Here is a 24,157-nt window from a genome sequence, read left to right on the forward strand (position 1 = left end):
TCCTCTTCTCCACTTCTTGGCACAAACCGTCCTCCTCCAATGAGACGTGACCGGACGTGTGATTGTAGTGCATGGAGCAGCGGACAGACACTGAGAGCATTCTGCAGCGAGTGTCGTGATGACAGCAGCCGTAAAACACCAGCTGAAATAGTGCAGTAACCCGGGGAGCGCACATTAAATAAACATCGCTCAGAGAACACTAAACACAGACTGAGCTGAAGTGAATTAGCTACCGCACGGTTCCACACACACGTTATGTTCAGTGAGTCTGACAGAAGTAAGGGACTTTATTTCACATATTTACAATGATTTTATTCTTGGTAGTATTCAAAGAAACACAACTTCAAAACTGCATTTTAACCAAAAACTCGCCAATTTGAAAAACTCAATTGTTCCCAAATGTGAGGAATCCTTTTTCTACATTCCCAAAATGTCGGTCATCTTCTACTTTGTTCCTCTGCCCTTTTCCTCGTTTTCAGACTCTATTTTTTAAGCATTTTCCAGCGTTGTGTTCAGGTGGCACATCTCCCAGTGTGTTTCACAGACAGTAAACGCATTATACACAAAACAGACGCCGCTGCTTCTGCAGACACTCACATATTTATTTCAGGTACGGCTTTTAGTGAAGGCCACATCTTGTTAACAATAACGGGAGAACATGACGGCAGATATTAACGGGACACGTGTAAACACCTTACTGCATTTACTGGCTGCGGTTACTCATCTGAACCACCTCATTCCTCCCCGTACTTAAAAAGAGAAAGTCTCGTAACCTGTTTTGGAAAATAAAATCCCCTCCAGGGGGTCTGCGTCACCGAATCGTTGACGTTGTTGCGATTTGTCATGGGAACACAGAGTCAGATGATTAAAAACAAACAAACAGAATTCACCACTGACACATTTACTCAACTCCTCACCTGGATCTCAGGCTGGATTGTGAAGAAAATGCACTTTAACTAATAAAACTAGCCACGTTGACGTAAAGTAACCCATTCAAGCGTGTTCAAAGATGTGTGGTTTGAACTTAAAGCTCTATCAATCAACATTACTTTATTATTAATAACACATTTTACACATTAGTTGTTTATTGGATGTATGTGGGGGCTCATTGCCGGAGGAGAAAGACCTAATCATATAGACAGTAGGGCTGTGATGTGATGGATCGTGTTCACACTTTATACACAAGTACGAAAACAATGAAGTCCTCGATGCATTTTGAGCGCACAACATGCTACTAACATACAACATTATGGCCCTGCGTTGCATTCTGGTTGCACAAAAGTACTTCTGAGTTAGGAAACGAAGTTCTGACGTCTAGCTTTTTGCACAGCGGTATGTGAAGAACAGAAACACGTTGTTTTAGTCCCTTTCCTTCATGTGGTTTGAACCTAAAGCCAGTTTCAGTATTCATAACACACTTTATAACGTGGGCTCTGAGTGCTGATTTAAAAATGAGCTAAAATGTGGTTTTTTCTATAAAAATAGAGACAGTAGGACAGTGATGTAATGATGTAAGCTCCGGACAGACTACTATTCGTGTTAGCTCAAACTTTATACAAAAATACAAAAACAATGAAGTCCTCGATGCATTGTGTGCACACAACATGCTAATAACATACAACATACCGGCCCTGCATTGCATTCTGGTTGCACAGAAGTACTTTGCAATGTGATGAACAAAAACACACGTTCACTAGTCACGTTCCTTCATGTGGTTTGAATTTAAAGCCGTATGAATAAGAGTTTCAGTTTGAATAACACACTTTACAACGTGGGCGCTGACTGCTGATTAAAATGTGGTTTTTCTATAAAAATAGAGACAGTAGGACAGTGATGTAAATCCGGACATCAGTTAACACCAGCTACTGTAGGAAGACTATTTCGTGTTAGCACAAACTTTATACAAAAGTACAAAAAGAACAAAAGGCATTTTGTGCAGAAAACATGCTGATGACACACTAATCTGTTCCCCTTTAAGAAGATGTGTGTGAAGGAGATATTTCATTCAGCGTTCACAAAGCGATATGTATGTGATTTTTAGTCATGATGGTTTGAACTTAAAGCACTAATCAATATTCCTTTTAGGATCCATAAGTCATTGTGTATTTGATGCAGTGGGCTCTGACTGCCTGGTGTTTTTCTTTCTGTAGAAATACGGACAGTCACTAAAACCAGCTACTGTAGAAAGCCCATTCCTCGTTAGCACAGACTTTATACAAAAGTAGAAAAACAACAACATGCTAAGAACATGTTGGTGGTGCACAACAAGTACACTTTCACTAACCGTGTTTTAAGGTTATTACCACTGAACAGAAACACACGTCAGACTTTGTTCACACTTATTCTTTTTTTTTGCCAAAATGTTAATTTATCTGTACAGTGTGGGGGGGGGGGGGGGGGGGGGGGGACTTCATGGTCACAGTTGAATTGTCATACAAGCCCCTCGTTAATGCTCACACACACATCAGTCCTTTGGGTGGATCTATTATCTGAGCTCCTCCCTCTGAGCATCCTCCTGACTGAGCTCCCACCGGCTCCTATACATGTATGTACCAGGGGGAATGTGAATGTAATAGCCATGACATGAGCCTGTTGTGAGGCCGACTAAACACAAAACGTGGAGACCTCCTCCAGTGGTGAGCCTGTTTCCAATATATCCTCATTCTTACCTCGGCCTCTTTCAGTCACTTCCAGAGAAACACCACTCACACAAACAGATAAAAAGTCAAACACAGGGAGGAGAAAGTGCAAATATTTTGGCGCCGCTTGTTTTTTTTTCTTGTTTTTATCTGGAACTTGTTAATTTTCCTGCTCCATCTTTCTCTTTCCTGTCAGCAAGCGTACAGATGCCTTCCCTCTGTGCCCTCTGCTCTCGGCTCAGCTCCGGGATCCTCCTCTGCTCACACCAGACGACCTACTGGGAAAACACACGGGGGGAGGGGGGGGTCACTTGTCTGGTTTCTAGTTTCCGGCGTCCAGATGCACACACACACACACACATCGCGTGACAAGACAGTGACAGGAGCTCAAAGACTCTCACACACACACACACACACACACAGTAATTTCTTACAAACATACACTATCTCTCCTGATGCAGGTGAACCATCAGGAGAGCTGCGTGCTGCTTTTATGAATGACAATGTGAGACAAATCTATAAGTTACCAACAAATAAATAAACCCACAATGTATTTTTCCATTTGGGTACTCAGTATTCCCGGATTCCAGCTTCTCAAATGTGAATCATTTCTAGTTCTTTACGCCTTTACAGAGAGCAACCCATCCAGGTACCCTCCTTCTACCTTCCAGGCCCCGCCCCTTTAAATGCTGAGGTCTGAGCCAGTCAGACCAAAAACATGCATTTTATTTTCCTTCAAGGAGCCCTCATGATGAAACACCATGTTATAGGAGATCCATGAGCGGCGTTGATATGCTGAAAGGAAAAGCATTATGGGATGGATGTCCTGCCTTACGCTGGGATCTCCTCAGCTTTTCACTGCTTCCTTTGACGGTTGAGATAAACTACATTATGAACATATCTCCTTTTAGTGTCTTTTTTTCTAAGGAAAATGATATTTTTTTATGTTCAATAGATTGTGTGTGTGTGTGTGTGTGTGTGTGTGTGTGTGTGTGTGTGTGTGTCTGTGTCTGTGTCTGTGAAAGAAAGAAGAGGAGGCCTTGGAGTAGAGCAGATGGGTAAAGACTTTAGATTGCTTTCAGATGACTGTAAGAGTAGAGAGAGTCCTCCTAAACTCAGGCTGTGTGGCTGTGTGTGTGTGTGTGTGTGTGTGTGTGTGTGTGTGTGTTGAAGTGCTTGTTTTTGCATTTAAAATGTGTGTCTTTCTATCTGCTTATGTCTGCACGTTGTGTCTGCAGGTTTTATGAACATGCAGTATGTTTGTATCTGGGCAACTGGCCTGCACGAGGTTGTGTGTAAGTGTGTGTGTGTGTCTGTGTGTGTGTGTGTGTGTGTGTGTGTGTGTGTGCAGGTGCTCCCTCTGTCAGCAGGGGTTATGTCAGCGGTCCGGCTGATCCCCGTGTCTCAGAGAGAGTTTCTGTTCAGACTTTAAAGCTTCACCTCTCCTGGGTCGCTCCATAAATCACAGATTATCTTCCAGATGAGCGAGCACTGAATGCTTTACCTATACTTTAAGTGCATGAAATAAATATTATGGTCTGCACCATGACCAGGGGGATCCACATGGCCTCTGACTGTTTGCTGTCTCAGCCGTGATGTTCTCGTGTCAATAAATGTCTATTTTTTTATGTCCAAAATGTATCCTCCCGGTGATTCAAATAGCTTCTCTAAACACTACAGGCAAACGTGGGTAAGGAAAACTTTCTATCACAAGATCTTTTAGAAACGCAAAAAAATCAATCCATCGGTCATGTATGATAAGCCTCTGTGTGGACTGACCACGTTTAAAACTCAGAAAACGTGACTAAAGGGAACTTAAAGGGGCCCTTTTCTCCTCTTTGTGTCATTATGTGGTCTTTATATAATATATTCAACATTAATCGAGAGAGTATTCTAGATTTTTTGGCCTGGTTCGGACCCTAGCGTCGGGTAGGATGAGTGAAGGCAAACCTTCCTTTGTTCTGACAACTTTAATTTATGTGAAGAAATGTAAATACTGCAATACTGTAGTTCCAGGATTCACACCAGCCTCTTTGTTACTGCAGTAATCTATAAGCAACAGAATAGACATTCTGCGTTTCGTGTCAAACTTCAAATGTTACACAGAACAATGATCATACTTCTGTCTCTCCTTCAGTCCGACTCTGTCTGCAGAACGTTTGATGTGAGACTTCAGAGATTCTGCGTTATCAGAGGGTCTGAGTGTGTTCCCTCGCTGGCTCTACTGCAGCCCTGATATCTCCTGCTCCTCTCTGAGTCCTGCCGCTCCTCTTCAGCTCAGATAAAGTCTCTGTTGTGCGGAGCCTCAGAAGCACTGATGAATCGCCTCAATTACGAGGCTCCAGAGCCCCCCCCCCAGTCACCGAGGACACTGTCTGCGGCATTAACAACACAAAGCCCCCCGGCCTCTCCCCGGACACCTTGGCCCCGCTCGTGATAAAGAGCTGAAAGCAGAGCCTGTCTGCCCCGCCTCACCTGGGACCGCACGATAAAGACGCCTGGCTCGAGAGCTGGGAATCATGGTATGTAGAAACTGGGAGAGACTGGGCTAAAGAGGGACCGAGGCAGACCAGCATAAGGTGTTTTATAACAAGCGTCATTCACACAAAGATGCAACACAAATGCCACAGCGCAAAGCAAGTCACGTCCCGTCTCCTGCATGATCCGACCCGGGGGAAACCCTGGCTTTAAACAAACACTTCTGACACAGACTAACTCTAACTCTGGAAAAACTCTCCAGACATGATCCAGAGCATCATGAGAAGACGTCTTCAGTGTCCCTTTCTCTCTACCTGGACCGCAGCGCAGTGAGCAACTGATGTCACAGTCATTAAAACACCGGTGGGGAGAGGAGTCATTACTGCTGGCTGTCAGAGGACAGACCTCTAATGTCCTGCAGCCTCAGAGCCAGCACTGCCTCATAATGACCTCCTTTCATTGGCTGCTAATGATGGACAGAGCCGGGACAAACCGGAGACGAGAGAAGAGGGGAAGAGGGAGAGAAGACGAGAGAAGAGAGGGAGACGAGACGAGACTAGAGAAGAAGAGGAGAGAAGAGAGGGAGACGAGACGAGACTAGAGAAGAAGAGGAGAGAAGAGAGGGAGACAAGACGAGACTAGAGAAGAAGAGGAGATGAGGAGGGAAGAGAGAGAAGAGAGAAACGGAGACGAGAGGAAGAGGAGACAAGAGAGAGGAAGAGGGAAGAGGAGTTTGACAGAAACCAGCAGACGGGACACAAGAAGCAGAACATGTCTACCATCTGATGTTGTAGTTAATTCAAATTTCACTTGAGAAGAGAGCAGAAGGATTTAAATGGTCTCTGAAGTCAGTGTGGAAACATACTTCAGGTCAGTTACTCTATCGTAGAGGTCCTAAAAGTACTGTGAAGAAATACTTCAACTGGACGTCGTACACTCAAACTGCTGCGGACGAGTATCGGCATCAAAATATACTTAATTTGACTGTATCTACAGCTGGGTTTTACGTCATACATTAAGAAACTCAACACTATATTCCATCTCGGTGGAGCCTTGTGTCTTTACAGAGAGCCTTGACATCGGCTTTGATTCCCCGTCAGAGAGGACTATCTGAAGCTGGAACTCCTGTCTGTTTCTACAAACTGCGTCTACTGTGGAGAGGACCTCTTACAACCTCACTTCAGAACATCCAAGCTATTCCTTTCATGTTCAAATATGTGTGAAGCAGTGCATTATGGGATGGTTTTACATAGAAGCACGCTCTGTATTGTTTTTCCGCAAAATTCTCAGCAGCTGATGCATCGTACAGACTGAGACTCTGAGCCCTCACAATAAGCCCTTTAATATCTTTATAATTGTGTCTGGTGTGTTTGTTGTGTATGCTGCATTCCTGCATGTGTTTTGACTCAACAGTATGTTTACATCTCTAAATGGGATTAAGACCTTTAGAAAGAACATTGTGAGCTGTACAGTCAGGATCCACTGCAACAGATTTAATACTGTGTGTTTTTGTCTGTGACAGTAGGACACAACATGCTGGACCTCCCGACCCGCTGCTCCCCAGAGACGCCTCCCCCCTACAGGTCTTATCTCTCCGCAGGACGGATGCCACCCTCTGCAGAACTCCACACAAGGTACTCAGATGTTTCCCCCCTGCCCACGTGTGCAGATGTGCTCCCCCCCCCTCCTCCTCACATCTCCCAGCAGAAAGCACGTACTGTAAACTGTAAATATGTCCGACAACAGTCTGGTGACGCTGCTGAGCTGCGACAGAGCATGATAAGATTTAAAGTCTGGCACAGGCAGCTGGACTTAAAGGGATCCAGGCCATTGAGGATCAGCATACCTGAACACAATGAGCGTCTATCTCAGTCAGGCAGAGTGCTGCCACATGTTCCTGCTCTCTCTCTCTGCTGTACTTGGCTACGGTCGAGATGTCAAAAAAATCAGCTCCTATGTCTTTTCCTAACCGTTTTTCCGCTTAGCCTCGGAGAAAAACGTCATGGAGTTAGGGGAAGAGGCAGAATTCATTAGGAGACACTGCACTGACACTGAGGCGTCCTTGTGATGTTATAGAGTCTGCAGAGGGTGAAAGCATCTACTTCCCCTCATGCGTTCTGAGTGTTGCTCCATGTGGGATCGATAAACGTGGATAAGATTGCAGAAAGGGAAAGTGAAAGGAGATGTTGCTCTCCTGTCCGCATGAATCCCATTCAGGATGACTGTGAAGGAGCCAAAAAGCGTATCTAGCCTGAGGCAGTCATCTCCATTATTGATGTTATTTTAGATCGCACACGTTTGTGTATAATGATCACTTCCTGTGTCACATGGGTGTGTTTGTTTGGATTTACTCCACCTGTTGTTGACTTACTGAAGTCAATGGGTAATGAAAAATCAGCTACTGTGTACAAACACTTTTATAGCCCATACTTAAATCATTAGTGTCTGAAAGTTGTAAAAGGGGCTAAAAGCTGAATCCAGATCAATTGTTTTTCTCCAAACATCTGACGGAGATCGGAGGCGGGGCTTAAGGCAAATGCACATGCTCAATTGGCCCAGATATGAGAGTCAGGCCACAGAACCACTTTGATAGGACTGAGCGAGGTCTCTCCTCCGCGCCGTATCGCGCTCTCTTATACCTGCATGATCTACCCCCCCGCTCACACTGTCAGCCTCAGCTGCTGCATGGAGCTGTCTCTTAGCCGCAGCTCTCAGACTGAAGGTGAGAGACTCAGAAACCCCCTCTGCTCCTCCACACTGTTTGTCCTGGCAGCGCTGCCGGGTCCTGATGTCATGCTCCCAGCCTCTGTTCTGCAGGCAGCAGGGTAAACACATGACCTCAGGGCGCTGTGGTGCTGAACCCACCCGGGCCAGAGTCAACAGCACCAGCAGGACCAGTGATCACTCATGGGAGGAGGTGGGGGGGGGGGGGGGGGGGGGTGTTCCTTTTAAAGAGTCTTGGAAGGACTTAGACATGTAGGATGATTTTTAAAGAGGTATTCCTACTTTGCAATTTGAAATGTCTTAATGTTTTGTAGCATACATAGTTTTGATAAATTGATTAAATTTGGTCCTAAATTTCCCTCCAGCTGGTGTAAAAAAAGTCCTCACTTGCCCAAAATGATTAAGATATAAAGGAGAGCGTCAGCATGAAAGTAGGATCCTCTTCCGTTGTATTTTCTTGTTCATTTTCTAACGTTATTGGCCAACTCCTCTTTGTGCAAGTAGTGCACGTGAGTTTGAACCCTACAGAAGTCATCTAAAGATCTGACTGTGATTGAATTGTTCTCTAAGGTGCGGCAGGACAGAAACAGTGGACACACACACACACACACACACACACACACACACACACACACACACACACACACACACACACACACACACACACACACACACACACACACACACACACACACACACACACACACACAGTTATATTGAAGGCGTCTTACTGATCAGTTTGGTCCCTTGCCTCGACCCTTGGCTTGTCGTTGAGCTTCCTGCAGAAGAGGAAAGAAAAGATTTAACTCCATGGATGAAGATTTCTGTTTCTTAAGTCACTGAATATTTAATAATGCCATGAAATAAAATAGTTAAAGCACTTAAAGTTAAAAACATACATTTATCTGCAAAAAAAAGTCACAGCAACTCCGTCACTTTTTTAGTTAATTAATAAAATAAATAAACCTAAGCTTAAAAAAAGAGGTCTTATTGGTCTGTTATATGTGTTGCCTTCATCAGGGTGAAGAGGTAAAAAGAGGAAAGGAAGATGAGAAATGTTAAATAGCCTGCATTTAATCCCTTTCTCTTTCTAAAACTACGATTGGATGAAAAATGTGTAAAAATCAGATGTGAGAACAAGAAGAAGTGGGTCTTTGTGTTATAGTGTACACTTGCCATATTTAAAACCAAATGAAAAACGATCATCTTAGCCCAACCGAGTTCCTCTTCTGCTCATAAATCCTCCCTCTGACGTTAATAGGAAGGGTTTATTTACCTTGAAGTTGCCGTTAAACTGTAGAGAATGAGTTATTCATGCCACAGAGCATCTCTAACTAGATGTTCAAGGAGGGAAGATTTCCCCAGCTGGCATTAGGTTCACACCGGGGTCGCGACCTCTCCCTGTGACCTTTCCTTCCTCCCCTCGTTCCCTCCCCTCCTTACCCTCCTTGCTGACGCCCAGGCAGCCCTTCAGCTCCTGCAGGGAGATGGCTCGGTCCTTGTCCAGGTCGCAGTAGTCGGTGAACTTGCGGGCGCACTTCTTGGGTTTGGCCCTCTTCTTCAGGTACCTCTTGAAGGGCTTCAGCTCCTTCTTGTTGATGTCCTGGCTGCCGTTGTTGTCCAGCTGGTTGAAGTACCAGTGCACCACCCGCTCCTCGAGGGTGTGGCTGGGGTCTGGCTCTACAAACCTGGGGAGGGGGGAACATGGGGGTTTAAAAGCTGGGATGATGAGGGAAGTAGCACGAGGACTCGAAAAGTTAATATATGTTCAATAGCACTACAAAAAAGAATATGCACAAGAATAAAGTGGAAATACAAAGGAGGTCACAGAGTAAAGATAACGTGTTGATTTGCATTTAAGATGTCTTATTAATCCTGCATGACACCATTTGCCATTTTACATAAAACCCTATAACCTTGGACCCTTAATAAATACAAATGAAATAACAAAATCTCCTTTTTAAATCCCAAATACCTTCAAGTCCCATCTGTTTTAACACTGGTTGTTCTAATCCAGTAACAAATTCTGACATATTTTGAATCTATCTGGTCATAGTGTCCCAGGGAGAAACATGCCCCCAACCACAAATTGAATTATAGCGTTTCAAAATCCTCTAAATCTCTCTTGTTAATGTCGCATTGAGCGTGTTAAACTGGGTCCATGTTTCCAAACAGGTGTGGTTAATAGCCTGTTAAGCTTATAGCACTTGTATGCCTGTCTGAGGACGACGATGACGATTCTGAGATAAAGTAACATACGTCTCAAAGATCTGCATTATTCTCATATAATCAATTCCTCCCTTTTCCCCGGAAGCTCAAGTTAATCTTCCAGGACATGAAAACAGACTCTGGTTATTTGAGAGACTGTGGAGTATAACGTTGAATTATAATGATAGGTGAACACAAACCCTGTCAGGAGCTGTGCATGCTAGACACAAACTATTAGCATTCAATTCAGGAAATCAGAGGAGAAAGATTAAAAAGCAGTTAAACAAACAACACTCATTACTTCAGGGCGACATCATGGAACTACTTACCTCCCACCACCAGAGGGGGCCGGTGAGTTTATGGCTTGCACCATGTCTGTGGTGAGGGCATCTAACAAGCTTGTAATGAATTCCACTTTCTTCCCCTCTGGGCAGCCTGGCACGAATCAAAGACACAAACACAGCAGAATTACCTCCAACGAGTAATTGGAGTCATTACGGCACGGCGAGGCCGGAGCGCCGGGGAGCAGCGGGACAGATGTTGGCTGTTACTCAGGGAAAGAAAGCAAAGCTTGTGCGCAGTTTAGCGACAGACCAGGTGTATCTGTTAATTGGCTTACGTTCACAATTACCGGTGAATCATTTCCAATGGAGGTGGAAGACGTAGCTGGGCTGTTTTGTAAGAAAGCAGAGCCGCGGCACATGGCGGGAGGCGGGGCAGAAGTGTGCGGTGATGAGAGAGTTCTGTTGAGCGGTGCAGACCTGTTAACTTTTATGACAGGACTCTGAACACCTTGGGTAGCTCTGGTTAATTGCCCAGATGTAGGGCTTCAATGGCACGCTAAACCAGTGCAAATTTCCCCTCCTAATTGTGTCTCTTAAAGGGGAACTTCAAACGCAGCTGCGCAGTAAACTAATCTTCTCATTCTTTTTTTTAAGTCTCATTTTGCTCCCCCCCCTCCTCTCGGCCTCCTTTTTCTGCGCTCACGTCTTTCTGTTCTGTGGGAGGCAGTCCGCCGCCCCTCCAGGTGAATCCAATTAGCATTTCCTACGACACGACAAGCAGGGAGAGGCACTGTCTTGCTGCGCCTTAATCCAAGTGTTAAATTGGGGGGTTATGGAGCGCAGTCCGGGGTGTCAGGGGACCGTGTGGTCCGACGGATGAACAGAGCAAAGTTTAACTGTGGCACATCTGCACAGGCTGCATTCACTTATAACCTGTGAGTGAATTAAAGTAAGAGATATTTCTTATCAGTTTCTTATGTTTGAATTGTGTTCAGTGCTTCATGAGTAATCATCAAATATAAATAACAGACACAATTCTGATATTATGGCTGCTTGTTTTCTCTTTTTTTTTGCCACACTGAGTAGGATTTGGTGGTTTGGGAACCCTCCTCCCTGCCTCAACAAAGGTTACGGTGGGACTTCAACTTCCAACTCGTTTCTTTAGCCTCTGCAGACCTTTAGCATCCACACACACCTTCCTAACACTGCAGGGAAGAGTAAACCCCGAAAAGCATTAGGGCCCCTTTCACTGCTTCTTTTTTGGTATGCTGCTAACACAGTGCTATCGTGCTTCTATCGTGCTGCTAACACAGCGCTAACACAGTGCTATCGTGCTGCTAACACAGCGCTATCGTGCTTCTAACACAGCACTAACACGGTGCTAACATGCTGCTAACAGGCTGCTTACACGCTGCCCTCTCCAGCATTCTTCTTTCCTCTGGCCTTCAAAGATGTGACGACCAGGAAATATGGAGCTTTTTGTTGTGGCGGTTCCGAACGTCCCTCTATACAGTACATAAAAAAGTCTGCACTCAGCACCCTGTGGTCTCCCAACACCCCGTACACAGCCTCGGCAGCACCACACCCCCAACACTCACACCTTCCATAAAACATGCCACACATCTGCTGCGCAGTCAGGAGTCATGCTCCACTCTGTAAACCCACCAGATGGGGAATTAAATAAGAGTTACTATGCAGTGATGGGGAAACAGAGGGGCAACAAAAGTAAGTGAGCAGCGCAGGAACAAGGGCAGGGAAGGTTACAACCCCGGCTGCAGAGGAGCCTCTCTGATCTCTGCTGCCTGGGAAACCAACACCACAAAGTGTGACTTAGTGCTTCCCAATAAACCCTCTATCTGGTCAGTCAGTGTGAAGTCTCAACGTTTTATAAACCCATCTTCTGGTCTAGTGGTGCAGGAACAAGTCCTATAACCCCACAATGAACGTATCCAGTTCCCTCGTCTGGAAGTCAACGTTTTGGTTGTTAGCCTGAACATCATCACATCGAACATCGCCGCCTGTAGCTTAGCGGTGGTGGTGCACAGTATTTGGTGGATTGCACACGTTGGCCACATAGCTTATTTTCTGCTGAAATCCAAAAGAAGAATCCCATTGCATTTTGCTTTGTGGATCAGCTTTCAAAGAAACAATCACCCCAAGGACGAGCTTCGGATTTCTCCACATTACCGTGCACAGGACTGAAGTAACAGACACCGATTTGGAGACCAGGCCATTATTTAGCACGTCATTCTCAGGTCTTTGCACTGAAGTCCAAAATCTACTTCTGAGACCTAAACGTCTTAATGCGCTCTTTACTAATCCTGACCTGCATGTGTTTGCATGCTGCAATTTGTTGATTATTGGCTATTGAGTAGTTCTTGTTTGAGGACCAAATTACCTTTGGTGTCAATATTTGTCTTCAGTAGTGTCAGTTATCCTTGGTTTTGGATTGGATGATTGAAGTGTTTACTTGCTGGTAATTAATAGCATTACTGTAGTTGATTTTGGAAATGGATCATTTGTTGCACACTTAACATCTTTGGGCTTTTGGGAAGAGATTGGGTTAAGACACAACTCATTGGGGTTAAAGTCTAAGAGGAGGCTTAAGGGACTTAAGTCTGAACTGAGAAGCTGCTGTTTTGTACCTCTATGACTTGTGGAAGGCAGAGCATATGAGTGAGACAACATTTTTCAAAATCTGGGTTGAACCAGGTCAAATGAATCCAAGAATCTTTCTGAAACCCCTCCAGAATGAATAAGTGAAACACCAACCTGGCAGGTCTTTGACCAGGAAGGGATCCTCAGTGTCTGAGACGTGAGAGCGGGCGGCGCCGTCACACTCCGGCGTCTGGTACCTGTTACACAGAGAGGAGAGGACAGCGGGAACATGGCTGCATGAGACACAAGGAGGAAAGAATAAACCCGTCTTAGTAACGTGTGAAAAACCAAAGGAGAGGCTGACACATTTAATCAGAGACTAAGAAAGGAACAAAGCCCCGAAAAAATGCAGTCTGCCTTATCTTTTCCCAGCATGCAATTGTTGTTTGGCTCCTTAAAACTACTTACTGTAATCACTGACAGTGAATGATTACCCTTTGTTTCTGTAAACGCTTAATGCTTTAATGTGACGTGACGTCCATTATGCATTGCATGACTGCTGATTTCCCTGGCTATTGGATCGGCTCTCCATGAATGGGATGGAAAATCGACCCATGTGCGTCTCATTTGGCTCTTCAGTTTCAAAGTAAAAGCAAGTTGTCATTTCTTTTTTTCTTCTGCAAAGCCCCCTGATCCAAGAAGGGATGTCTGATGCATGACTCTGCACATTGCTGTCTGGAGGAAAGAAATAGAGGTCTGGTCCAAAATACAATAAATTCTTATGTGAGGAAATAATCGCCTCGGGGGTGTCATGCAATATCTCAGAAATGCAGACGAGAATTTGGTCTGTTACGGATCTCTTTAACGTTCCCGGCGCTGTGGATATGATTCTATTAGACTCATTGTAGTCTAGCTTTAATAAGACCACCAGCCGACTCGTCCTGATGCTCTGCAGCTCAGCCTGCAGAACATAAACCCTCTTTAGAGAGAGCGATGATTCCCCTTCAGGAACACAAACATCTCTTCCATCCCCCGCTGCTGACTGACAGGTCTTTTTAAACATTCAATCCCTCTCCCTGTTTCTAACGCTGTGTTTCAAGTTGTAATATTCCTATATTTAAACAACCAAATCATGAGCAATGGGGATCATTTATTCAACGTTGCATCATCTCCATTCCTGTGACTTTCAGCTCTGGCATAAATCCCCTGTTGTTCCTCCACCATTTCCCTGAAAGCAAGATAAACAGAAACTGCACGGGGAACCAACGTCATACCAAAGTGTTTATGGTCAGTTATATGATTTTCCATGAGGACATGAAGGTAATTGCTCTGCCGAGTGAATCAGCAGCAGCTTGCAGACTGAAGTCCTCACGAAATTAGCCTTTAGCCGTTAGCTCTATTGATCTGCTGTTTGGTTGGTCCACCACTTTTGTCCAGACTGAAATATTTCAACAATTTTTCGATAGATTGCTCTGATATTGGTTAGGGGCTTGGCCTGGGAACAGGAAGGTCACCAGTTCAAGTCCCCGTAAGACCAAGTGCTACCGTGTTGATTCCCTGAGCAAGGCACCGTTCCCTACACTGCTCCCCGGGCGCCGTACATATGGCTCACTGCTCCTAACACCAGGATGGGTCAGATGCAGAATTATCGAATTTCCCCAGGGGGATTAATAAAAACTACATCGTATTGGGTACGATATCAATGATGATCAGAGGATGGTTCCCAGTGACTTTGGTTAGTCCCTGACTTTTCCTGTAGCGCCACCATGAGGTCAAACACTTTACGATTTCACTTTTGACCCAGTGGATGAGTATTACTGACTCTGTGATTCTTTGAGGTTTTCTCTGCACCAGGAGTTAAATGTCTCTTGAATGGATCTCTACTAAACGTGATCCATGTCCCCCTGAGGGTTTACTAATTAGATAATAACTACCAGCGATGGAGAGCATAGAAACATTATACTTAAAAAGCACCGGCGTTAGCATCATAACTGTGACCATATTAGCATTTTGCTTGGAGAAACTTTGAGTAAAAAATGGGGAAAAGCCTAAGATATGTTTAAATATGGTTTCAAGCACTGGTGCTAACTGGTACTGGTGCTCTTTAAACCCGTACTGTTATGACAGTGTCAAATAGTCGTTCCAACTGGCCGTTTTGGTTAATTTCTGATAAAATAAGTAACCTTTTTGTCAGATTTTTGCTTCTACATCTATCACTAAAAGCTCCTCAAACTGAACTCGTCCGAGCACTCCTTACAAAACATCGTTTTGAAATGATATTACCTGGTGGACGTTCCAGGAATGGGCCGGCCCGTGTCCACCAGCACACACCAGCAGTAGCCTGTGGACTGGTGGCACTGGACTGCTTTGTAGAGGCCCCCGGGGCCGCAGTCCGGGATGAAAATGGCCTCTCGAGGATTCTGCCGAGCGTCGTCCAGCGCGCTCTGTCGCTCCTGGTCACAAGAGGGAACTTTCTCTAAAACCATGAGAAACACACTCAATACCACAACTGGAAATAAACACACACAGAGCATCAGGCACAGGGAGAATGAGGGAAACACACTGTGGACTTATTCATTCATATTTGGTAAACCTGATTTGGCGGACAACCATCACTACTTCTTTCTCTAGTGGGGGGGAATTCAACCTCTACAGTAGTGACTGTATTTGTCGGAAACATGACACCCAGGTAGACGATTATTCTCATTTATTTAGGATCAAAACATACAATCAGTACCTTCTCCTCCGCTGATTTGAAAGAGAGCTGACTGACACAAGGGCTCTTCTATTCACTACCTGTGTACCCAACCAACCCTCATCTCCCATTCTGCTTCCTCTATAAACTATAAAACCTTCCTCAGGCTGTATCAGGAAGTCTTCTCCCAGCACAATCTGCCCTGGAGTTCTGCTCCTGCAACACCTTGATTCCCCACATTTGTATTTACATTCACATCCATTTAGCCCATCGCTCACTCTTCAAACCGCGCACAACAGAGCCGCATGCCGGACTCGTAACCATGGGGATTAAGTGTGCTTGTACCACTCCCGATCCATCTTTCATTGGACGTTCAAGTGTCCTGTAACGCAGCGAGCCATGACGTTATATTCTCACATGGTGCAGCCTGCTGGTACTTTCACTCACTCCAGTAACCAGAGAGTAATGAGGACGATACGGCCTGAGTCAGCACGGGGGGGGGGGGGGGTTGTGAAGTAACATATGGCACTGGGTATAATCTGTTTTGTTTGATCAGTATGTCCTTAGTAACACGGGAATACACGACTACCTATATGTGGGCTCCTTGCTTACAACCCCACAACTATCTACCGTATCTGTAACCGTATCTACACTTTCCCTCAGTTATTGTTTCAGTTTTACGGGAGCTTTAGTGCTCGTATAAATAGTTTTAAGACCCACGTCAAAGTTCAGGAAGGTAGAAAAAGAGTTGGTGGGGACCAAAAGCACAGCTTGAAGTAGATTTTTGGGACATGTTTTTGTGCTTCCCCCTAACCCTCTGAGACCCACAATCGGTAATTTCCCTTTTTTGTGTTTTGCCTTATAATTATATATATATTTTTACAGTATAATCAAGTTGTACACATCCCAGAAATCAGCACAACCTCAGCTAATGTTATGTGTCACTCTTTAAAGACTTCTATACACTATGATGGGGAGATTTGCCCGTGAAACAAAAAAAAACTTGAATTTTCAACTTCTTTTATTAACACAGAACTGCTAACCCACCTATTGTAAAAAACACTCAACAGAAAGCTGCCCACATGCGTTGGGATTGTGATTAGAAGCTTCTAACTTCTTCTGTTCATGAGTTAGGCCCACTCTTTTGGGCAGTGGCAATGCATGCAACACCTTCTCTGTGAATTGGCCTTAGTGTCTTACCTGGGGTCTGTAGGCCCTCATTTATATTGACCCCAAAATAAAGACTCAACATGCTGGACAAGAAGAATTAAACACACCCTTCGATCCATGGCACACAAAATGTTTAAAATCTGTCTCTCAATATGAAAAGTCCTGGGGGATTTCAAAGTTTATGTCTTAGGACTAATTTACAAATGTTAACACAATAGTCCTCTGTCATCCTCCATAATGTTAGTAATGATTGGAGATGACAGTGTGTGTGTGTGTGTGTGTGTGTGTGTGTGTGTGTGTGTGTGTGTGTGTGTGTGTGTGTGTGTGTGTGTGTGTGTGTGTGTGTGTGTGTGTGTGTGTGTGTGTGTGTGTGTGTGTGTGTGTGTGTGTGTGTGTGTAAGCTCTTCCCTGCATAGACTCACACTCAAGTGTTGTTAGCGCTGTGGCTCTGCTCCTGGCCAGGCTCCCTTCACTTCCAAATTATTTAGCGGTGTTTATTATACAGAGGTTGTGCTGGCGCCAGGCGCTAGGGTTCCCAAAAGAAAATAGTTTTTATACATATAAATGGAAAAAGGCTGGACCCTGTGCGTGGAGCTGAAACTCAATCTAGGCCTGCTTTTGATATCTGCATCTCCTTCTCGTTGTTTTCTATTTTTGTTTCTTTTTCTCTTTTATTTCTCTTCCCTCGACAGGAAACGAGCGAGGAGAAACAAAAACCTTCGGAAAACAAATATTGTCCTGAAAAAAGAGGGAAGGATCCCACACACAGTGGATGTCAGGGAGACTGCTGTTGTGGTCTTTCCTTCTTCAAGGCGAACTGATAACTGAGAAACATCTGCTGAGCAGACGCCATGTTTCAACCCTCCGTCCTCCGGGCGCCTTCTCTCTCCTTTACTCTCTCTCTGTCTTCTTCTATCAGTTTATACCTCTCCCTATCCCTTCCTCCTGCCTCTCTCAGCCTCTCCCTTCTTCACTTTCCTTTTCTTTCTCTCCCTCTCCGGACCTCCCCCCCTGTACTCAGCACCCTCTCCTCTTCCCTGCCCTCGAATGGCTTTCAGCTGTCGGGTAATCACTGCAATATTGTCTCCAGCGAACCTCTGCAGTTAAAATAGCGGAAGCCTTAGTAATGGGGGAACTCTGAGTGTGTGTGTGTGTGTGTGTGGTGTGTGTGTGTGTGTGTGTGTGTGTGTGCGTGTGTGACACCAGAGATGATGGAGAAATTACTCATAAAATAGACTTTTAACACGTCATTGTTAGCAGATTTGTTGCTGTGGTGTTCCTGTCACTGCTGATAGAGCTGCAGAGGGAACCAAAGCAGAACAACACATGCACGTAGGACAACCTAAACCCTCTATAACTCTGCCTCATTCACTGTGCACGATCACGCTCTCCTCTCTGCCTGCAGACACTTTAATAAATGAGCTGCATGACTGAACTCTTCCCCTCCTCACAGCTTTGAAACAACAGCAGTGTCGGAGTCTGGCAGCCGAGCATCTTTGTGACAAATTGCCTCTGCATTGCTCTGCCTAAGCAAACACACTTCACTAACACAATCTGTGCTCTAAACTATGATTATGGGGTATCCGTCCACAGACAGAGGGCCAGTAACTGGTTTTAAAGGTCCCTTCACAGGACTGGATGTGCTTTTCTGTCAGTACTTGTTTTTGCTTTTAGCCTCTCAGTCATCGGTCAGCTCTACAGTATCCTCACAATGTCGGCATCAACGTATTTGCAGAACAACATCCCGATGTATCCAAGTTATCTGATTTATTGTCTGAAATGTGTAGGAGAGTATAAGAACATTTCCATACATCTTCTCATACCTTTTTTCACACACACACACGAGCATACTGTATGCAATCACATGCAGCTGCAGACACACACACATCGCTCATGTCTCAAACGTGATGACATCTCCCTGCAGCCGGCCTTGTCGCTCGGGCTTTGAGGACACCGGATGCTAATTGGAAACAGGAAGCTGCGTTTCAAAGAGCTGTCAGAGTGAATCTCTCTCATCTGAAATACAGTCTCTCTCTCTCTCTGACCACAGCTTCCCCCGACACACCGCCATCATTCAGAGCTCAGAACCCCCCCCCCCCCACCCCCATATTACAATCAACTGTGGGGAGAGCTCACTGCATCCTGAGTATTGATGCACTCATGTGAGAACCAAAAATCAAGCAAAACTAAACTAAACCGCAATATTAAAGGATTCATTAAAAGCATCAATCCCATATATCCACTAACCAGTACGTCCACACACACACACACACACACACACACACACACACACACACACACACTCATTGATCGCTGCCCAGAGGGAAGGGTAACATGTCGAGGCGTAATTGAAAAGGAGACGGAGGAAGCCAAACTAATTACAGCAAAAGAAAGAAACCAAGACACTCAATGCCAGTGCAGAAGGGCTGTTTTCAGAATGGAAACCAGTAGCTATGAAACCAGTAACAGCAGAGATAAGTCGATACTTTCCAAGTGTCGTTTATTCAGTCTATGAGCTTCTTCACTGGTGTAGTTGTTATCTATACTTCTAATAAGTGTGTCCTGATCTTTGAGAGGGTGCTACCCCTGTAGGGGGAGGCGGGTTCAACTCTGATATTGATCCCTCACTGGTTTCCCACTCTCACAAACGGCCACTTTTTTAGCCACTTTAGGACTCCAACCAACACTGTTGTTTAATTATCTATTATTCTGCCCACAGTTTTGTTTATGAATCGCTTGATTTATAACGTAAATGTAAGAAAAAAGTCCATCTTAGTTCCTCAGAGTCCAAGGAAATGTCTTTAAATGTCTTGTTTGGTTAAAAATGTTCAGTTTATTATATTATAAAATAGTGAAAAGCAAGAAATCTCAATATTCTTGAGGCTGAAAACTGCATTTCTTACATATTTTCAATAAAACCCAACTTTAATTGATAATTGATTTGGCTTTATATTACTAATCTATAGGATCCGTGTTGACAGTGACGGGACAAAGGGACCTGCTGTTCTAAACAAAGTTAATGTACGATGATTATTACGGGATGGATGAGTCTGGTCTCACCTTGTCTCTTGGAGCTGGAGCTGTTCTGTTTATTGTCGATAGGGCCCAGATGTTTTTTCCACAGCGTTGGAGCAGTTATCTCTGCAACGACCAGAAGAAACAGTCAATAAATTCCGTGCTGTTACAACATTTCCACACAGTTACCCATAGCCTGGCTCTGTTCAACCCGCTCACTGAACCTGATCCTTCAGGAGCTGGCACTCCAAACACACACTCAGCCAAGCTTGCCCACAAATTAAAACTGCATCCAAGACTCCAGGGTTTCCAAAAACATCAAATAGTTCATGTGGGGATTCTGACAGCTGGAATTTTCCATTTAGTATAAAAGTGCATACTTTAGGAATGGCATCTTAGGTTTGATATCAGCCCAAAAGCACCTAGAATGAAATCTGAACTGCACTGTAACGTTTACATGCTACACGCCTCAGCTTAGTGAAGTCTGTTAGCCAATTAACAACAAAACAACAACTCAAATGTGTGATTTTAGCATCTATTCCCGGGACAAATGACTTAAGTTATCCTTAATTAGATCAAAACAGCAGTGTTGGAGACCTGACATCTGAGCGGTCATGCTAATTGTAAATATTTGAATAAAATCAGCAGGAATTTGGTCAATTATTGGAGTCAATTAAAGTACAACTCATACAATTAATATGGTCTACTAAAAGCCCGTTATCTGAGTGATTTGACCTCGCTGTTCATTGACTAACCTCAAAGTTTACAGAGACAAAACTTACTCATCTTTGTTAGACTTAAACTATTCCTATCACCAATTATGGTGTGTGAATTAGAAAAGAAGTGAGCACAGTTTGTAAAAGTTGATCGTGACAAAATAGCTATACATTGATTTGGCATTTAATGGTTCATAAATATTATGTTGCTGTTTTGTTTTAGGAAATAGACAAATAAGTGTGATCATTGAAGCGGATTCAAGTAAATTCTCATGCCTTTATTTTGAAGGTTTTGAATTATTCAAACTCAGTTTAACTTTTCTATGATTTTTGCCGTTACACGTTTACTGACGATGGGAGACGACTCTATTCCCGTCTTAAAAACGTGCCTATACTTTCTGAGTTTTGTGGGCAACAGGTGAAAGTGAGGATCAAAGCGAGCAACAGCAAACCTACGTTTTGCAAAGTTCAGTGAGTAAGAAAGTGTGCAATAAATAGTGGAATATGTTTTTACGCACAAGAAGACGTAAAGCTCTGTTCTCCTGCAGCAACATTTTGCAGACTGGGTTTTATTTTATTTTTAAGTCAGTTAAAATAGTTTTATGCTTTTATTTTGAAGGCACCTTTGGGCACCTGGATTATTGGAGACAGGTGGAGGTGGGAGCAGAGCACTAGTAGGTAAATGGTTTTCTAGCAGGGTGATCCAGGCAGGATTCATCATGGAGAGCCAGAGGAAAAGCTTCAACTCATTATAAATGTACCTTTAGCCTGGAGCCTCAGCGGCAGTTTACTCGTACGTTAATTTTCAGTTGTACTCTGTGTGATTTTGCCCGCTACACTGTGTATTAGTAGAATGACATCCCAGCAAGGCGTCACAGATACAGGAGATGTAGACTCACCGTCACCCTCGGGGGGGACGTGGGTCTCCATGGTGGGCGTGGGCTTGGAGCCGTCATCTGGGTTGAGAGTGAGAAAGAAACGGAAAGAGACTACCATTATTGAGGTTAATACAATCTACTCTCCAGAACTGTTGAATGGTTGGGATTTGCACATGGCCCGGCCAAGACAGAGAGAAAATCAGACGGAGAGACAGATGGAATAAAAACAAAAAAAAACACACTCAGAGGACGACCACATCTCAACATCTCACACACACACATCAATGAATCAGACTCCTCACACACTCACACACCAACAAACTGCACACACTCTCTCACAAACAAACCACACACACACACATTCACATATACCTCACATGAGGGGACCTCCATCCCTATCACATGATGGCAGGGTAATGACCTCTGATTAACTGGCTTTTCAAAATAAGACGTAATAAGTTTGTTGGTTCATTTGTCTCTAGAAACTCTGGTCCAGTTTACGAACGCTCGAAAAGTTGCCTGACTGCGTAACAATTTGTCAATGACACTGAGGAAATATCATTTCACTCTGGTGATGGTCGAATCATTTGGACTTGTATCTTAGATAATACGTAAATGAATCTGAAAAAACAACTCTTTTTTGCCCAAAACAATTGTTTGTATTTAAAAATAAATAAATGCCGTTTACATTGAGGTCATTCACATCCAGACAGCTAAGGTTCGGTCTTCCATGTATGTATTCTAAATAGGTATAGCTATTTACACATGCTAAGAACATGCTAAAAAGGGCCTGCAGAGTCAGTGTCCTGTCACAGATGAGTAGTGATTGCTCTTACTGTATATAATGCTGTGAATTCAACAACCTAGAATACTCACCCAGGTGCAGTTTTGTAGCCTCTGGATCACTCCTTAGGAAATAATTTGATTAAAAGCAAACCACAGAGAACTGGAGTCATTCTACAAACTAAAGTAAGTCAGATGGCTCGCCAGCAAACCCAAACATGAGGTCAGACCGACCTGATCGGGTCAAACTGCGAATAAAATACAACAGTTAACATGTTGGTCTCAGAGAACTGGGCTGAGAGCTACACATGGGTGGATGGGCTATATAGTAACTCAGTGGTGAAAGAAAACTAAAGAGCTGCTGATAGAGATGCACTGTCTATACCCAGTCTGTCAAATAGTCCCGCTTGTTCGGGAACCATTGGATGCACTTTCTGAGGTTGCAATAAAGATGTTGTAGATTGTGTGAATTCAAATGGAAACACTTGGTCAGATTTAAAGATTTGAGTCAAATTAAGTTCCATAACTTTAATTAGACTTCAGTAACTCAACTTTCTGTTTGTTAGGGTTAGGGTTTACATTGTCTCTTACAGACGCTTAAAGATGCTGTGATTGTTGGGATAAAAATGTGAAGAGCTCTGACTAAACATTGGTACATGATGCACAGGGAGGATAACTTACAGTTGTAGTACAAGAGATGCATAATGGTGCAAAACCAGTGATGTTTTTGTAGCATCCTGTCACTGATGTGTCTACTGAAGGAATACCTCAAAGCTGTCCCTCAGCTTCAGTTTCCTGTAGTACGGTACACTCGTTTAAAGAGCCGAGCATCATGCAGTCATGCAAAGAAGAAGAACATTCTTAAAGACGTTGCCGAGCTTTAAAGACCTCATCCTAATCCCTGAACATTACCAGTCAAAGTGCAGTCCTCTCCGCTCTGCACAAATATGGACTTTGCACAGGAACAGGATCTCCTCCAAAGACCTTTTGAACTCATGCTCTCTTCCTGTCTCTTGCATACAAATAGAAACAGTCCCATGCATGCACACACACCTCCAACAGGTCTCAGCTCACCTTTTCTACCAGAGTGCGGCGGCCCCGGTGGTCTGTCGGTTACTGACCCTGCAGACAGAAAAACATTACATGTACAAAGCAAAGACTAGACGGCAGAGGGGAACATCCAAAGAGATGCTTTTAGAAACTGCATGAGACAAATACATTATAACGTAATATCTGCCTTGTGATTCAGAGTTAAATGGGATTGTTCCAACGTAACATGGATAGAAACACGTCCCACAGATTACCCAACTCACTGACTTCTTAGAGTCAAACGCAGAGCTGCATTCTGTTAGTAATAATAGCAGGCATTGGAATGGGAAGCCTCTGCTTTATCCTGATTAATGCAACAGATCTGTGTGGGGATCCGGTTAATTAACATTTGCAAATATCATTCCTGTTCAGTGCATGCAGGTTTCATGCACGGATGCACAAATTACCAAATCAGACAACCAATTAGGACAGAAAGACAAAGAGGAGGAACTTAAGAGGGAAGGCGACTGGAAGGAAGTGTACTACCTGACAATCCACTCGTCCCAGCATGAGTTCCCATAAATTCACGGAAGTTTCCTGCAAATGTGTGTGAGATGATTGATTTGGGTCAGGGGCGTCTGAGCAGGTCAGGAGGTTATTTGTTGCGGGGGGGACGGGGCTGAATATTGTTCCAGCTTCTCAGGGTCATACCTTTGCAAGAACCGATGAAGATATTGGATCTTATGCAGGACAGAGGGAGGCAGGCAGGGACTATAAAACTACATCTCAGGATCGATTTCTTTATTTAAACCTGAAGGATTTCCTGCATTGAGTTAAGATACTATACTTCAGGTCTGCACTTCTTAGGGGATTAGGTTTCTTACTGGTCCATTTTCTCCCAGTCTGCTCAGGATTGTTAACATTACATTTAGCTGTTATT

General features: G+C 44.1%; 1 protein-coding gene across 7 annotated transcripts in view; it reads right to left on the minus strand.

Annotated features, from left to right (window-relative positions):
- Positions 1-1,030: 1,030 nt before the first annotated feature.
- The window catches only part of smoc1 (SPARC related modular calcium binding 1), a 45,167-nt gene continuing 22,040 nt past the window's right edge, over positions 1,031-24,157 (minus strand). The window contains exons 6-15 of one of the 7 annotated variants that reach the window (XM_063908333.1): positions 23,764-23,814; positions 23,263-23,310; positions 21,427-21,483; positions 19,857-19,937; positions 15,215-15,407; positions 13,106-13,224; positions 10,379-10,484; positions 9,285-9,529; positions 8,573-8,620; positions 1,031-2,917 (exon numbers count right to left, since the gene is read on the minus strand). In XM_063908333.1, the coding sequence (XP_063764403.1) occupies positions 2,901-2,917; positions 8,573-8,620; positions 9,285-9,529; positions 10,379-10,484; positions 13,106-13,224; positions 15,215-15,407; positions 19,857-19,937; positions 21,427-21,483; positions 23,263-23,310; positions 23,764-23,814 (965 nt within the window). In that variant the 3' untranslated portion in view covers positions 1,031-2,900. Of the gene's footprint in view, positions 2,918-8,572; positions 8,621-9,284; positions 9,530-10,378; positions 10,485-13,105; positions 13,225-15,214; positions 15,408-19,856; positions 19,938-21,426; positions 21,517-23,262; positions 23,311-23,763; positions 23,815-24,157 lie in introns of all 7 variants that reach the window. The other 6 variants (XM_063908334.1, XM_063908332.1, XM_063908339.1 and 3 more) reach the window with 6 other exon arrangements.

Source organism: Eleginops maclovinus, chromosome 19, assembly GCF_036324505.1.
Source record: "Eleginops maclovinus isolate JMC-PN-2008 ecotype Puerto Natales chromosome 19, JC_Emac_rtc_rv5, whole genome shotgun sequence".
NCBI classification, from domain to species: Eukaryota; Metazoa; Chordata; class Actinopteri; order Perciformes; family Eleginopidae; genus Eleginops; species Eleginops maclovinus.